This window comes from Sclerotinia sclerotiorum, genomic scaffold (genome assembly GCF_000146945.2).
Source record: "Sclerotinia sclerotiorum 1980 UF-70 scaffold_4 genomic scaffold, whole genome shotgun sequence".
Classification (NCBI taxonomy): domain Eukaryota; kingdom Fungi; phylum Ascomycota; class Leotiomycetes; order Helotiales; family Sclerotiniaceae; genus Sclerotinia; species Sclerotinia sclerotiorum.
The window spans coordinates 829,900-846,633 of record NW_001820832.1 but is presented as its reverse complement, the minus strand read 5'-3'; the positions used below and the strand labels follow the sequence as shown (position 1 = coordinate 846,633).

The window sequence follows — 16,734 nt, the reverse complement described above, 5'->3', positions numbered from 1 at the left end:
TCTTTAGCCACAGACTTGGAAGGTGATTTGGAATCCCGGTAAGCACTGAGCAGTCTAGATGCTTCTTCAATCGATTGAAAGTTAATAATAAACATTGAAAGTAGAGTTTTTAACATATAGTAATATCACAGTCTGGCAGACTCCTAAACCATTTCCGACTCCCACTTCGTCTAGATACCCCAACTCTACGATATGTAGTGCCTTTAGAACTTTCAAATGGTAGGAGTAGAAGGCCCGAGTCTTTATAAATTTCCCCTCTCCTAATATTCTCAGTTATAAGGAAGAGCTGAAGTTGGCGTTGGATTTTCCTTCCTTCATGATTAGGATCTTCTGTATTGGGTACCCAATCTAACCAAAAGCTAGTACGACCATAGGAACCAGATATTTTCCATTTCCTGCTGAGTCTACTTTCTCCTGTTCCGTGAGATAGGATAGGCTTTTTCCTGAGACGGCCACTTATTGGCTCCTCTGGCATTTGTCGACACTTTCCGCGAAGAGTAATTGACGATCCAAACTTAACTGCAATCATAGCACTAGTGCCAAGCGGTTATAGGTCATACTCGATAACCTGGAAGCTATCAGAGTTAGAACCATTTCCAGGAAAATGGACACCGGCGTTTCGAGATGCCCAGCTCCAAGACGGAGCAATAAATTTTCTTTCGTCTTGCAGGTACTCCAGCATCGCAGTAAACGACAATTTTGGCTCGATATATTCCCAGCGAAGCTGATGCTCCAACCTGTCGTTGAGCCACAATCCTGCAAGATACTCCGCTGTACTCCCATTTTCTATCAGATAGTCGGAAATAAATTTGGCCACCCCAGCCAAGCCACCCAGTCTATCTTTGGGATACGAGAGCTCCCTCGAGGAGTATTCTTCAACAACACCAAACCACCAAATTTCATAATCTTCGCCATTGCCCACACGTACGCGATCATAATCTTTTCGATGGTCGCCTTCCAATCTAACTCTATTATCGCATCGGAATTGAACCATTTTCTTGCCGAATAAAAGTTATTGTGTAGACATGATCCTTTCTTGCCAAACCCAAGCACGGCTATACCATCTCGAATGCCTGATGTCACTATTTTCTCTGGAAATGTTCATTGGTTTCAGGGAAATTGAATACTCTCCAGAAATATGATGCAACAGAGATGAGCGAAATTGAACAGTTAAGGATTCATTTACAGGCCGCAGAAGAAAGTTTTCGGAAGATGAGGAGCTTTTAGTCGCACCAATGGTGATTTGGGAATGTGCGAAAATGTCGCACATTGAGATGGACTCAGCCTCCCAATCTTCTTTGCTCCCTTGAACGATGCAAAGTGCATCAATCCATAGATATCAAATGCCAAGTTCCCTAGTGATCTTGATCGCATCTTGAAAGGTCGCCGGCATATCGTGTATTAATATACCCACCTTCTCATGTTCATCCTTGTTTTCCTTGGTGGTTTTCAAAGTAGGCGAATCGCCCCAACAGTAGCTCAATGCTGCATATTGAAGCTGAGAATTGGTTGAGTCCGTTGACGGGAGTTACGGGTGCTCTATTAATTTCGCGAATGAAGTACCGCAACTTCCGGTATCTAATAATCGTGTTGGAACAAACTGGGTTCTACGGACCCTATTTTTACAGGTCGGATGGTATTTGACGCATTCGTCAATGCAACGTTTCATGAACTGAATGTTTTTTTCAGAAACCGGACCATCAGGATCTGGTGGTGTATAAATTATCCTAAGCCAATCTTTGCAGTCACCTCCATGAAATCAATTGACCATATGAGGAAGGAGACGGGTACAGCCTACCAGGCCAAGCCATTACATCAAAGAAGTAAACGTCTACCTCTTCACTGTGAGAATCGGGATGGTAAACTAAGACAGCCAAGTGATAAAGGTGCTTCATCAATTTTTCTTGTAATGCTTCTCCGCCTTCCCCTCCCTTCACCAACCTTCCTCCATGCCATTCGTACTGAATGTAGTATTTGAGCCTTGCATTCGTATCCCCCTACCAGGAGCACTCGCTATATTCTTCACGGAAAAGATTCTTTAGCGCCGAACAAAACACGCCTTAATTGCCGGTTCTGAAAGTTCAGGAAGTTTAGGAAGCGCCACGCATCTTTTGTAATTTTTGCCTACGTAGCGCCGAGGTAACTACTCCATAGTTTGATCGTAATATGTATCCTGCCACTCCCAACCGTTTTCATGTCGTTTTAGATCGGGTTCGAGGATCGAAGAAAAGCGGAGTTTTTTCATTTTATCCACAAGATGCCGACTGTCGAGGTCTCTTATAACTACGTTGCTGGATACAAGCCACCGATTGTCCAATGCAAAACCCGATAAATTTAAAGTGATTACGCCATTGGAGTGTTCCCATACTGAACCACCGGCGGCCTCATCATCGATAGTCAGTGCTTCCAAACACAAGTTGCAAAGATCATCGTTGGCCATGTACCTTTCGGATGGTTCGCACTGTCCAGTCGTGAGAGAATGCGAAGACTCGACACCTGCATACGCACAAACCTTAAGCGGGGGCTGGGCACCCGTATTCTACCCGGATTATTTTATTCTGTAGGGTATTTACCCTAGTCTGTAAGATATAACGTTAACAGAATAATTATCCTGTAAAACACAAAAATACAGATCTATCCCCGGGTATATACATCATATAATCGTTCTATATAATTTCGTATACAATACTCAGTGGATATACCCATAACCTTCTTTATTCTGTAGGATATTAATCCTACACTATAGAAATAATGCAGGATAATCACCCCCTTGTTTCCACCGAGGGTCATCTAGGGTATACCCCTACTCATTGCCCAGCTCTGACCTTAAGCTCTCTCTTTAGAGTCCACGTAGCTAAGATTGAATCGTTTAATGCAATGGAAATGGTATAGGCAGACATCATTTCATTTATATATGAAGTGAAACTAACGCACAATTGATATATGATCACAGAAAAGATATACGCTAGTAATCAATCATAAAACGTCATCAGTTAAAATCTTGTATTGAAATATAAAAGAGACGAATGGAAAGTCTCGATCCCGCCTCAAATTTCAACGATAATCGCAAAACTAAAGGATGGCAAAAGCAAACAAAAAAAAAACAGTATCATGTTTGAGTGATGTCAAGTGAGGTTTATGGAAACAATGATGAATGATGCAATCGATATATAAATATCAACAAATGACTGTGAACTTAGCGAACTAATAGAAAGTGACTATATACAGGTTATAGTTTTTGTTTGACTCCAAAGCCATCATTCAATGTTGGTGATTGGCTCCAAATTTCCGTGTTTTTCAGCAACCGTAGCATGACCAAAAGTTTGCAACACCAAATGGTCAATACCAAACAGCAAAGTTTCTACTCTGAACAATTTCCAGGACAAACTGCGTTTTTGGAGCATGTCCTCTTAGCCAAGCTATTTATGACTGTTGTAAATTTCAAACGCAGTAGGACAGCAAGTGAAGGCGAAATGCATTTCATTGCTTTGTCGCCTTTTGGTTTCCGGTACCGAGAATATCACCCTGCTCTTCTGTTCCATTCTTTGCCCGGTCTATTCTCTCTTGAGTGGTTTTGAATAATCGTGGCACAATTGTCTGCTCAAATGGTACGTCTTCAGACACCATCTTGGCAACTGCTTTACCAGACAACCAAATGACTGGCATGCCGTGACCATTAAATCCAGCAAGAACAAACTGATTGGGCTTTCCAGGAACTGCACCAACGTGGGGGTTCGAGTCGTAAGAATATCCCATAACTCCAGTCCAGATATTGTCGACCTTGGCTCCAGAGTCCTCCCATCCATTGTATGTTTCCTGCATATAGTTGTTGTAATAGTCTTTTGCTGCATCAATGAGAACACTATCATCAACGTTATTGTACCATTGATCTTTGTGAGCTTTGAATTTCGACGCGGCACCACCAACGACGATACTACCGTCTGCTCTGGGGATGAGATACGAAAGAGTGTTGTCTTCCGTTCGGTTGATGTATGTGTTGTTGAGGAGTGGTGCGACCTTTCCCTCAGGTACAGTGATGTGACAACAGATTCCTTTGGAAGGAATAATGTTATGATCGTATTCAGGCAAAAGAGCGGAGATGTATGCATTATTGGCATATACGATCTTGCCAGCATGCGTAGTTCCTCGGCTTGTCCTAACATTGAAGCCTCCATCGGAATCAGTAACCACACTTGTCACGGGCGTGTTAGTTTGCAAGTTGACCTTTCCAGTTGGCAAAATTATCTCAAGAAGTCCCAGAATGAACTTATAAGGCCACATACTTCCAGCTGTGTATGAAGCACAAGCCTTGGCACCTTTAACTCCGCAGATCTAGCAGACAGTTAGCGATATAGAACCTTGTTGTGTGAAATTTCACCTACTCCTTCAACTTCTTTTCCGGTATGAAAGATGACATCATCCATGTATTCAAATCCGTTCTCCACCATCTGGTCATAGACAGCCTTGGCTTTCTTTGCCATTTCCTCATTGCACCATACATCAACTGTCCTGCAGAGACTGAAGTCACAGTCAATCTTCTCTTTTTCAACAAGTCTTTTGATCTCCTTGACGTGAGCAATTTCGAATTCGGCTATCTCGGCTCCTGCTCGTGGTCCTCCTCGCTCAACATAAGTTGGAATGTGGCCATACAAATCTGGTCTCATATGGCCTCCATTTCGACCAGTTGCACCTGAACACGCGCCTCGTGCTTCTATGATCGTGATTGACTTAATTGAGTCGCCACCCTCCTTGACTAGATGGTACGCGGTACTCACACCGGCGTAGCCTGCACCGACGATGACTACATCGCTGTGCGTTGGAAGCTCTTCTGTAGAGCGGTGGTCATGCAATCTATGTTTCTCTGATTGCCAGAAACAATCTAAAGGGTTGGAAACCGGTAAGTACTTGGATACTACTGGGTCTGAGTCTGTTTTTGTTGGAGCTACGGAGATTGAAAGACTATCTAAAGTTTCGGAAACAGTCTTCATGGTTGCTGGAGGGTACTTCGTATTTTTGAGGTTAATAGAGATTCTGATGGAACATTAGTATGATAGGAATTTAAACTCAAGCAAATCTCTTACCTGAAGTGCGTGTTGGAACGTTGAGGATTCTTTTGTGTAGAATCCCAAAAGTGATTGTCAAGATATTGTATGAAGGTGAATGATTGTATCCAGCTGTTGATATACTCGAGTGATTATTAATACACTAGATAGTTGAAAGCTTGCAAACGTCAATGTTGGCTGTCCATATCGAGGAAGTTTTTTGATGATTAAATGTGACATCTCCTGATCTCTCCGCATTCTTATCAGATCTTGTCCTTCCGCACCTCATCGCCAAATATGGTTAGCTAAAATGCAATAATAAAATGGGGCATGATATCAGCTATTAATATCATGCGTTTGACCGAATAGGAGATGTCGTTGTTTTTATATATAATTAAATGACCCACTTTCATCCATTCCGACAATTTTATTTGGACGTGATTTCGTGTGCATAATCTTGCCGTAACACGTGATATATGTGGCCATGGATTACATAATCTGTCTAATCAGACATGGTGATATCGCTCGAGCCACCATCCCACCGTCCATCCCACTATAGAACTGCGGAGTGTGATAAGCTCCTTTGCGATGCCGCTCAAATCTCCATCCATTCGACAGGGCTGGTTAATCTTTTTGAAATGATGCTATCGCTATATGACATTCGGTAGTTTCAAGCATATCTATTACAGCCAAAAGTTTTACAGGAATGGAAGGCGGAATGCCTAACCAGAGGCGAGCCCTACTTCTGCCACCTTAATCGGGTATTCCGAAAGGGTTACTACTCCTCCCGTTCCAAACGATCCTGCATGGGTTCTGCTTGAAGCGTGTACCAATTCAAGCTGAGCTTGATCACAGGTTATTTTAAAAGTCACGCAATATGACGTTCCCCACAAGATTCCTTGTTTCGAATACCTGTCGCACAAGAATACGAATAGCAAAGGCCGGAACAAGACCATGTCTTTTATTTCTAGCGAAAAACAGCGATTAGAATGGGTAAGTTAGTATTCAGATAAGCTTGTTGTCCATACCAATTGCGGAGAAGCTTTGCTTGAGGGTATCGAGGAAGCTCAAAAATGATGAAAGAAAGTCGATATATTGAGCAATACCAAACATCCTCGGGGGTTTGCTTATCAGCTGGGTCAAAGTCTCCCGAGCGAAATAATTACTAATCGTACATAACTCCACTGGGACGTCTCTGCTGAACTGGTATTGCCCAAGGAGGATCAAGCAGGGGCAAAGCAAATGAGCCTATGAGATGACGGGTATTTGGGATGGATCGTTCGTCATTTGGCTATCAAAGCCTATCATTTACTTGAATGAAAGTTGTCCTATCATGTTTTGATGATAAGAGACGCCTGCTTGATACTTAATTTGCATTCAGCTCCGCTTGAGTTTCTATCACTGCGGGTTAGAGGATCGTCTGATTGGAAGAGTATAAGGCAAGCCTATACATACAAGACTGAGTATCCTTTATTCTCACTCAAGATCATGCTACCTTCTCTTCGTTCTGGTTGACCTCGGTATTCTTGAACATGTCGGATCATAAAACAGATGACTACGAGCTCGGTCATGGCGGCAGCAAGAACGAGAGTATAGCTCAAGGCAATATCGAAGTTCATTCTGGTCATTATGAGACTGGAACTGTAGCAGAGTTTCAGGAGTTGACAACTGTTAAACAAGGCCTACACCAACGCCATATCCAGATGATCGCACTCGCCGGAGCGATTGGCACAGGTTTATTCCTCGGGTCTGGTAGAGCAATTGCGAGATCTGGCCCTCTAGGTGCATTTCTTGGTTATTCGGTGGTTGGCATCGCTGTGTCGAGTGTAGTGCTTGCTGTTGGAGAGATGGGAGCTTTGGTTCCTCTCAACGGAGGACAAATTCGTTATGCCCAGCACTTCTTCGACCCTGCCATGTCTTTCGCCAACGGATGGAACCAGGTTTATTCATACATTGTATCTATTCCAGCCGAGATCGTTGCTGCTGCCGTCTTGGTGGAATTCTGGACGACGATCAACAATGCAATCTGGATCACGGTCTTTGGGCTCCTCATGGTTATCACTTCAATCACATTTATCAGGGTTTATGGTGAACTGGAGTTTACGTTTTCTATGCTAAAAATCATGTTGATTGTCGGAATCAATATAATGGCGCTAGTTATTACTTGCGGAGGGGCTCCAGACCATGAAACGATCGGCTTCCGTTACTGGAGAGATCCCGGAGCCTTCGTCCAGTACTTGGGCATTGGCGGCTCTCTGGGACGCTTTCTTGGATTTTGGACTACACTAAACAATGCTTTATACGCATACTCCGGAATCGAGAACATTGCTGTCGCTGCTGCCGAGACCAAAAATCCGAGACAAGCAATTCCTATGGCTGCCAAGCGCATCTTTATCCGGATTTTGTTGTTCTACGTTCTGACCATCTTCATGGTCGGTCTTGTGGTTCCATCCAACGATCCTGACCTTCTCCAATCCACTGGCACTGCTTCAGAGAGCCCCTTTGTTATTGCCGCAAAAAATGCTGGGATCAAAATTGTTCCTTCGATTATCAATGCAGTTGTTCTTACCTCCGCTTGGTCTTCGGGAAACTCCAGTATGCTTGGTGGAACACGAATGCTCTTTGGCATGGCTAAGTATGGACATGCTCCCAAAATCTTCACTAGGACTAACCGTGCCGGTGTTCCTTACGTCGCGGCCGTTTTTTACTCTGTTTTTATGTGCTTGGGTTACATGACCTTATCCAGTACTGCCAGCACAGTCTTCACTTGGCTCCAAGATCTCGTTTCCATTGCGACCTTGGTTAATTGGATTTGCATCTTGCTTATCTATCTAAGATTCCTGTACGCCTGCAAAAAGCAAGGAATTGATCGCCATACTGAGCTTCCATGGGCCGCACCACTTCAACCATACACGACATGGGCTTCACTGACTCTCTTCATCATTCTCCTCTTTACGGGAGGATATGCGACTTTCATTCATGGCCAATGGAATAATGAGACATTTGTCTCGTCATACCTAAATATTCCACTAATCTTCATTCTGTATTTTGGTTACAAATTCTATGCCAAGACCAAAATGGTTTCGCTAGAGGAGATGCCTATTCGTACTTTCATTGAAATTTACCAACAAAACCCAGAGCCAAAGGAAAAGCCTAAGAAGGGACTTCGGAGGTTGAATATATTATGGTCTTGAGAACTTTAACAGGTTTTTTTGTCATACAGTTATTATCAGTGTCATAGTTTATTGAGCGGGATAGAGTTACAGGTGTATGGCGCGACGATTTAGATTTAGGCTTGTGTTGAGACCGGCCAGGATGTGTTACAATTATAGTACTAGAATATTCCATCCATTTATTGATCCTACCATCTTTTGATTTTTATCAGTCATGATTTCTACGTCCGAATCCCCATTTCAGTGTAATCCTTTGGTGGTCTACCTATCTTTCAAAAGCAACTCATCGGTATCTACTATGGTCTATTGCGGAGCAGCCGCTAACATTAAGGGCCGGTCCGCTAGAGCTTCCCTATCAGTGAGGTGACATAACCTTATATACTTAGGTTATTATCCTTAGGCATGGTTAACATAGGGGTAGATAAGAACAAAACCCAATAGAGCTAGCGGAAAAGTAGAGTTGGACAGATTATATTATCTTAGATATGATTATCTATATTTCCTTTGATTAAAACCATATATTTATATGGGTTAACGTATGCAAAATCTTGTAATCTTTCAATAATGTAAGTCTTAGATCGTCTAACGCTATAGCAAAGTTAGATAAGTATTCTCATCCGAAGCTTTTCCGACCCGAACCCCTGAAGGAGCGACATACGGGATAGATGCTTATGATAACATGTCAATCATATCAAAAAAAAAAAAAAAAAAAAAAAAAGAGTATTATGAATAAAAGATGTGATGATAAAAAGACACAGAGTACTACAGATAAGAAGATAGTATTAAATGGGATATTCATCATCGGTTATTTTGTCCTCAGTGTTGGTTTGAACACCAAGATCTATCTAGAGTGATTGTGGAGAAAGGAATGAGGGGTATGCATTAAATTGAGATAAGATCTTCTCATTATCAATTTTGCATTAAGATAGATTTAGATAAGTTATCCCAAAGGATATTCGGATTTCGGATTAGTTCGGATAGGTTAGATTGCGTTTGCTGGTTAGTTGTGCGGTTGGAGAGAGTACGGTACGGAGATAGTGCAAACGGTGGTAATGCGGGGAAGCTTATTGCGAATTATAGCATGCAAATCATGTGCATATTCGCAATCAGGCACACGTAGGTGGGATATATGATTAAACTAGAATATTTAGAGTATCTTGTCATTATCTGTATCGGATATTGAATGATATACTTTTGAGTCATAGAAATTACAGTTTAGTAGAAAATACATACACGTTGATGGAGGGAAAAGTGCGAATGATATCATCCACCCGCAAACAAACTAATCCTATCATCTCGTGATCATTCTACACTTCACTCCAAATCAACAACTACAAAGCTCCAACATAACAATAATTAATCAATGTAAAGTGCTCCAATCCCAACCCAACAAGCAATAAACCATTATAACACAAAATACAAAATAAACACATAATGGGCGGCCAAAAACACATCGTCTTCGACATCGTAGGCACCTGCGTATCTTTCGACGAATACCACGCGCAAATCGAGCAAGCCATCGGTCCCAAACTCCGCGCTCACAACATCACCGCCAAATTCTTTGGCTACAGCTGGATGACCGCTTCAGAGCTAGAATTCACATTCCTCTCCATATCCGAACGATACAAGTCATACAACGGCATTCTGGAAGCTACCTTCTACCGCACGTTATGGTTTGCGGGGGTTAAGGATCCGCGGGCTTTATGTACAGATGAGGAAATGAAGGCGTGCGTGAGGGGTTACTCTGAGTTACGGTTGAGAGCAGGAGCGAAGGAGTGTTTTGAGATATTGAAGAAGGGAGGATTTAAAGTGTGGTTATTGACCACGGCTGATTTGAAGCGTGTTCAAGGGTATTTTTCCAGAGGGGGTGTGGAGATGCCTGCGGAAAACTTCATATCGTGTGATAGTTTTGGGGTGGCTAAGCCGGCGTTGGCGGCGTATAGAAATGCGTTGGAGAAATTTGCTCCCGGTGATGAGGCATGGTTTGCGGCTGCGCATATGTGGGATGTGTCGGCTGCGAAGAAGGTTGGGTTTAAGGGTGCTTATTGTACGGAGTATGAGAAGGAGTCGTGTATTGAGATTTATGATACAGAGATGGATGTTATGGCTGATAGTTTGCCAGAGATGGCGGAGAAGGTTGTAAAGGCTACTTCCTCATGAAGTATGTTAGCATTCAATAGGTACAATAAAGTCTAATCGCAACATTATCAGAGCATGAGCAAAATCAGGACATCGAAATTAGATCTGTGATATAAAAGTATCGTTCTATGCTCAACTCAATTCACACTTGAGCATATGCTCCTCGCCTCACAAATCCTAAGTGGTGAGAAGGTATTCAGAAATTCCAATCCGACTCTCCTCCAAATTCACACCACCATCTTCTCTCAAATCTCCCAATCTCCCAATCTCCCAATCTCCCAATTCCCCAACCTCTCAACCCCTCATTCCCATCTCATCACCTCCACAAACAAATCCAGCACAGAATTCCCAGCCAAAGCATCACAATCACCATCCACAGTCCATCTTATACTCAAACTCTCCCCATGACTTTATTAAAGTAAAGATAGAAATATGATATCAGTTGATATACAGAGTAGCATTCTTTTCTTTCTCGACAATCGATCACCATGGTCTATCTCAAGTTTCCACACTCATAGGAAAGAATAAGGGGCGACATACGGAGTAATGAAATTTGATCTGCCAATCCTCACATTATATATCACAATTCACATTTCACTGTTCACATTCACATTCACCAAACCAAGACACAAAGTCAAAGTAAAAGTCATCGCTGTACGTATTTGTAACGTGTGATATCAACGCTAATAGCTAAGTTTCTCAACCAGCAATATTTACACCTATCTACACTTGATGGCGGTCGAATATACATAACAATCTTTCTCTGCCTTTCAGTCCTCGGGGTGCCTCCCTTCATCAATGAAGTCCTCGTATCGACGCACCTTCTATTCACCGACTAATGCAATGCAATGCGAAAATAAAGCAAACCAGTGCCACGCTTATTGTGCTCAAATAGCAAGCTTCCAAAAACGTAAAGAGACAAAAAGAAAATCTGGGTATCCATCATCCAAATGTACTGTATCCCCCAGGCCCCAGCAGCATTCCAAAATCCTCCAATCCAATGAAATCGTGTACAAAAGAAAAGTATAACCATAGAAATGATAGTAGCCAGATAAATGCTTATTTAACTCCGTTCCTTTTGTATTTTTCGTTGCCCTTCCTGGTCCAATCTAATGTAAAAACTTGGAAACTCGAAAATATCTGTCGGTATGCTAGCCGTAAAGTTCGTAATCTGTGTCGCAGGTGTGCAAATCAATTGATCCTCACTATTTCCGCTTGAATAAAGAATACGTTGTTCCTTAAATACCAGCTCCAACTGGTACTCTCTGCATTATAATAGGCACATCACTAAAATCCAAACCCCACTCTTTAGACACCTCAACCCCCTTTCTCCCTCCTTTATTCATCATCCCGCCGTTTCTGGTTCCCGCGCTCCCACCTATTCCGTAGTTGGGCTCAAATCCGTATCCCAGACCTCCTGCATATCGATCTAGTACTAACATATCTTGCGTTGAATTCCCCAATTCTGGAATCGTTTGGGGTTCTTCTACGTATTGTGCATCGTATTCATTCTTCGGCGTATCACCAGAGAGCTCGTGGAGATTAGTAGAAGAACCGTACGTGTGGTCGTATGCGCCCGCATGAATCTCCCATTCCTTTTCACTATACACACTCGCAGTCCTTGAACTCTTTCCCGAGTTATTATGGACATCAAAACTGAAGTGATGAGGGGGAATAGGTCGATGGAACTGTGCAGCTGGTCTAACGATCTGAGATCTGACCTTGCATGGTCTTTCGGAGTAACCAATCTTAAGTTGCGCAGGCAAGTCTTGCTTTTCTGGTGAATCAAACCAGAGTTCTTGCCCCGATGCTACCGATGTCTGGCTTCTTACCTCTCGAATGGTATGAGGAGTATGTGATGTTGGCGCTGATGTAACCGGCTTTCTTTGTGGAGAAATTTGCTTTTCTAGCGACACTGGCTGTGGCAAAGATTGTTCCACAGATGTAAATCTTACTTTTGGTAAAACCAATTGTCCCAGAGCAGGGACCGGAACGGAACTTCGTTGAGTCTGGAAAGAAACATGTGGAGGACTATTGACCCTACTAGTTCTTGCTATGAATAATCTCTTTCCATCGTCTTCGGGCGTTCGTCTTTGCGACGGTAAATCTCGAAGAGTAAATGTTGAGCCTGAGGAAGTCGCCCTTGAGTTCGGTCCAGTGCTATCATTATCGAATGGGTTGCCGCCAACAAGCTTGTTGTAAGATTCTTGGTGTTCGTTGATATGAGGCCTCGAGAGTGGAGGTTCCTCAGATTGAGATCGAATGAGATTGACGTGTGTAGATTGCAGTTGCGCAGTCATGCTTGTCGTCCCTGGTGCAGGTGTGCCTCTTGGCGCAGCCCTCGGAGGTGTCTTTTCCATTGCTGTAAGTGCCAAATCATAAGGAGAGCCCCCAAGACTGTTCTTGATTGTCTCGAAAGATGTGACATGATTTTCAAAATCTGTCTGGTCTTCCTGTGGATATGTATTCAGGGAAGTGGGGGTGTGATACGGTTGTAATGTGTATCGATTTTTTGGTGTAGACAGAGCTGCTGGAGCACAAGAGTGTCTTCGTACGTTTGGTGGCTTCCAGCCAGCGTGGTATTCCTCCTCTGGGATGGATGTAGGAATAGGAGGGATTGCATTGTGCAGCCTATTGTATGTAGACTCTATTTCAGCAGGCTCAAGTGACATGATCGTGGTAATGGTTTCTTTCGAACTGACCCTCCGCATTGCTTTGTATCCCATAATTTCATCCACTTTTTCGCTATGTTGATATGAAGCTGCAGTAGGCAAGTGCTTCTCACTATGTGATCGAGATTGCGCTGTAAATCCCGGACTGCCCGAGTAATAAGATTGTGGGCGTTGTCTCTGCATTTCCCACTGCGAGCTTGGAGATTCGCCTGCAACAAAGGTTTGAGGTTGACGCGGAACTAGTGGCATGCTCTGTCGATGATACATTGGCGTTTGCTGTGGAATTTGAGCTTGGTAAGCTAAACTTGGTGAAGAGACATTGTTCAATCTTGTCGTTTTCTGAGCTTCTGGACTGACCATAGGAATAGCGTGATTGGCCGAGCCATGTGATTGATTGAAGAACTGATTGTCGCTCGGGACATCACTGTATGCCAGGGATAGACTATGAGGCAGAGATTCTTTTGCTGGAGCACGTGGTGCTTCCGTTGTCTTGAGAGATATCCTTGTCGGCAAAACTTTCGCGGCTGCGTTCTTTTCGGATGTAGATGAGTTATATCCACTGTCTGTCTTTGCCAGTGGTTTCAATATCATATCTCGTGGAACATGAATCCGGTCCGTTTGTTGTTCTGGTGTAGCAGGCGACGGGCCATAACCGGAGTCAAATGAACGATTATCATTACTGGAAGAAGGCTCAAGTGTAGGTGTAGACATTTCAATCTCAAACAAATCGTCATCTACAGCAGTGTTCTTGCTCGTAGCTTGTAATGATGGAGATCCGATGGGACTTTCAACAAAAGAAAATGGGCTCAATTGAGGAGGAAGAGTCAGAGAATGAACATCAGTGGGTGACAATGGAGATTTGAGAGTAGATGTATTATCTGGAATTTTGATGGTCAGAGATTCATGAGAACTGTTTTCAGAAGAAGGTTCTAGGAAAGTTGGTGCCCAAGGACGTTTCATAGCTTCTGCAGGAACAGAGATAGTATAGCTTCGATGAGCAATACCTTGAACTTTGGAGCTTGCTTTCAGAGTAGCAATATGTTGATCATTGTGCGGGAGACTGGCTCTTCTCTCATCGGCACTAGGTGTAGGACTTGCTGAACCATTTGTAATTCTCAATGAACCAAGCTGAAATGAACCAATATGGCCAAGGTCATTGGGAGTCGAAGTACGCGCCGCAGGATTTTCATTATCCACATTTGTCCTTAATGTTAGAGGAGATGCTGACCATTTTCCAATGTTGTGGTATGAAGCAGGAATATGATTTTGGAAAGATTGCTGATTCGATGTAATGCTGGGTCTTGTCGCTACGCCATGTTGGAGAAGAGATTTTCTGCGGATTGGAGCATATATCGCAGGATCTGATTGAGTTCTTTGACAAAATGGGTCTGACAACTGCCAATCCATTTCTCCAAAATGTTGCCCAGCCAAACCCGTTGCAATATTTATAGAATCTGGTCTTGGAGAAAGCCCCTCAGAAACGAGAGAAAGTCGGTTATTACTATTATTATTATTATTATTATTATTCGATGCAAATGGGGCGTGTGGTAGCGATTTTCGCGAAGGATGAAAAGATGTTCTGAGATTTCAATGAGCACTTTATATATGCAGCATCTGGACAGGACTTACCTAGGATTTGGAGCAGCCCAAGGCTTTTCTTCTGTTGCTTCGACGCTAACAGAGTTTAAGGAATCACTTCTTGTAAACCTGGGTGTAGTCATTGGTGGTGGAACACTCGGTACACTATTGACATTAACATCCAGTTGAGTGTTCCCCATATCCTTTTTTGAGCTCTTTGACCTAAAGATACTCATTCTCTTCTTCTTCTTCGGTGTTGGTTGTGATATATGTTCAAGAGATTCGTTCTCAAGAACACTGTCCAGCTTGCCATGAGGAAGTTTTGAAGCAGCTGCAGCTACAATGCCTTTTCCATTAACGGAATTTCGACGACTCGGATTGGGGCTATTGGAGTTCGATAGAGGTGGTCCAGTAGGCTTAGTTTTGGGTTTCGATAACTTCTTACCCCGCCTTGGGCCCTGTACTGATTGGCCGTTTCCCATGATTGTTGCAGAGGAACAAGAATTGAAGTCGAGAAGGCTGAACTTTAGTTATTATACATCTGAAGATGTATGTTATATTGCTTCCATTTCGTTCAGATTATAATGTACCAAGATCCCGGGTTGTGCAATCTAGGGCAGATTGATTTGATAGAGTTCTGCAGCCGTTAGATTAGAAGAAGGTGGAGGAGGAAGGAGAGGAGGTCGAGGGTTTGGACATAAATGGCGATGTGCCTTGTTGTATATTCGGATTCTCAATACGAAGGTAAGAAGGCACGATATTCATTGGAGAGCAGTACAGGGGGTTGTTCAAGGATTAATTGTTGGTTAGAAGCCTTGACAAGGTTTCGTAGCTACTGCCATTGCCATGTAAAATAGAAATGGGGTATTTCTGAAAAGGCACAAGGATATTTATTAGAGGAGTTAGAGGAGTAAGAGGAGTGCAGATGCGACCATTGCCAATGAAAATCAGGGACAAAACAGGTTAAAATGTGAAAATTGCTTCATTAGGGTTAAGTGAATATAAAAATTATGCGCCAACCTACTTGTGCATGGATTTCATGGATTTCATGGATTTCGAACGGTTCAAAGTGCGCTGGAATGGTGTTTCAGAGGGATGCAGAAAAAAAAAGATGCAACATCACCGATTTGTCTCTGTACGGGGTATGGCCATTTCTGTACTCGCGGCCCAGAATCGTTAAGTGTCACTGGCGGTATGTATAAAATCAATTATCGTTGGCTGAGTTTACATCAGAACATGCGCAAAGCTGACGACGGTCTGAGTAACGGAATGAGGAGATAATATCTTGATTTTTGGGGTGGCTGGCGTACGGAGTAAGTAGACTGGTGAGGGCAAAGAACGAGCTTTGGACATACGATGGGTCGATGTCACGGATCACGATAATGCATCAATTACCTAGTAGTTAAAGCTTTAAGCATGGAAAAGAGACCACTTTCGTGCTCGGACGAAACATCAATTGTTAGTGGTCCTTTATGGCATCCAGTAAATTAATATTTACATCATCATCGTTGATATTGAGCAAGCAATTATTACCGCGACATATCCATATCCATATCCACCATAGCGTAAGCTGGCTGCTGTACCAAGCATCCCGACAGACAGAATGATCATGAAGCGTCAGGCCATCTTCTCTACTCCGTACTTTCTCACTCCACAGTACATTCCAACAGTATCGAGTGTCCCGCATACGTTCCCTCGGCCTTCCCCAATATTAGACAATTTCCACAAAGCTACAAACTACTTCTTCTCATTTGATTCTTCATCATCCCATTGTCGTCCTTCACCACTATCCTCACACCAACACAACATATTCGAACATCATAGCCTCGTTCTCTAGAGCGGTAAATACTTGGTCGTCGTGGTCAAGGATTCAAGAGGAACGACCAGGTTACAAGTGAGCTAATGTATGCTAAATGTGGAGATATATATCCAATGGGAATCTTCAAACCTCGACGGATAGAAACAAGATCGGCTTGGCTGATGCATTTGCATTAGCGAGCAGCATAAGTTTTGGTGGCATTATTTTTAATGAACGAATCCTTCTCAACTTTGTCAGGGATTCAAGATAATTAAAGAACTAAAGAGGTTGGCCCCGCACGGAGTGGCTGAGGAATGAGGATCTATTTATCC

The 16,734-nt window shown here is 43.0% G+C and overlaps 7 protein-coding genes across 7 annotated transcripts; 3 read left to right on the top strand and 4 right to left on the bottom strand.

Annotated features, from left to right (window-relative positions):
• Nucleotides 1–547: 547 nt before the first annotated feature.
• On the bottom strand, nucleotides 548–994 carry SS1G_03407 (hypothetical protein; the record flags this gene model as incomplete). Its single annotated transcript, XM_001595268.1, has 1 exon — nucleotides 548–994. One exon carries the CDS (start codon nucleotides 992–994, stop codon nucleotides 548–550), a length of 447 nt encoding a protein of 148 aa, XP_001595318.1.
• A 777-nt stretch (nucleotides 995–1,771) lies between these two features.
• Nucleotides 1,772–1,978, top strand: SS1G_03406 (predicted protein; the record flags this gene model as incomplete). Its single annotated transcript, XM_001595267.1, has 1 exon — nucleotides 1,772–1,978. The coding sequence occupies one exon, from the start codon at nucleotides 1,772–1,774 to the stop codon at nucleotides 1,976–1,978; it is 207 nt and encodes a 68-aa protein (XP_001595317.1).
• Nucleotides 1,979–2,143: 165 nt separating this feature from the next.
• SS1G_03405 (predicted protein) lies at nucleotides 2,144–2,900 on the bottom strand (the record flags this gene model as incomplete). The annotated part of the gene is made up of 2 exons (XM_001595266.1): nucleotides 2,144–2,539; nucleotides 2,826–2,900. The coding sequence occupies 2 exons, from the start codon at nucleotides 2,898–2,900 to the stop codon at nucleotides 2,144–2,146; spliced, it is 471 nt and encodes a 156-aa protein (XP_001595316.1).
• Nucleotides 2,901–3,480: 580 nt separating this feature from the next.
• SS1G_03404 (hypothetical protein) lies at nucleotides 3,481–4,988 on the bottom strand (the record flags this gene model as incomplete). The annotated part of the gene is made up of 2 exons (XM_001595265.1): nucleotides 3,481–4,332; nucleotides 4,383–4,988. The coding sequence occupies 2 exons, from the start codon at nucleotides 4,986–4,988 to the stop codon at nucleotides 3,481–3,483; spliced, it is 1,458 nt and encodes a 485-aa protein (XP_001595315.1).
• Nucleotides 4,989–6,574: 1,586 nt separating this feature from the next.
• On the top strand, nucleotides 6,575–8,236 carry SS1G_03403 (hypothetical protein; the record flags this gene model as incomplete). The annotated part of the gene is made up of 1 exon (XM_001595264.1): nucleotides 6,575–8,236. The coding sequence occupies one exon, from the start codon at nucleotides 6,575–6,577 to the stop codon at nucleotides 8,234–8,236; it is 1,662 nt and encodes a 553-aa protein (XP_001595314.1).
• A 1,413-nt stretch (nucleotides 8,237–9,649) lies between these two features.
• SS1G_03402 (hypothetical protein) lies at nucleotides 9,650–10,375 on the top strand (the record flags this gene model as incomplete). The annotated part of the gene is made up of 1 exon (XM_001595263.1): nucleotides 9,650–10,375. One exon carries the CDS (start codon nucleotides 9,650–9,652, stop codon nucleotides 10,373–10,375), a length of 726 nt encoding a protein of 241 aa, XP_001595313.1.
• A 1,217-nt stretch (nucleotides 10,376–11,592) lies between these two features.
• SS1G_03401 (predicted protein) lies at nucleotides 11,593–15,086 on the bottom strand (the record flags this gene model as incomplete). The annotated part of the gene is made up of 2 exons (XM_001595262.1): nucleotides 11,593–14,605; nucleotides 14,656–15,086. The coding sequence occupies 2 exons, from the start codon at nucleotides 15,084–15,086 to the stop codon at nucleotides 11,593–11,595; spliced, it is 3,444 nt and encodes a 1,147-aa protein (XP_001595312.1).
• Nucleotides 15,087–16,734: the final 1,648 nt, after the last annotated feature.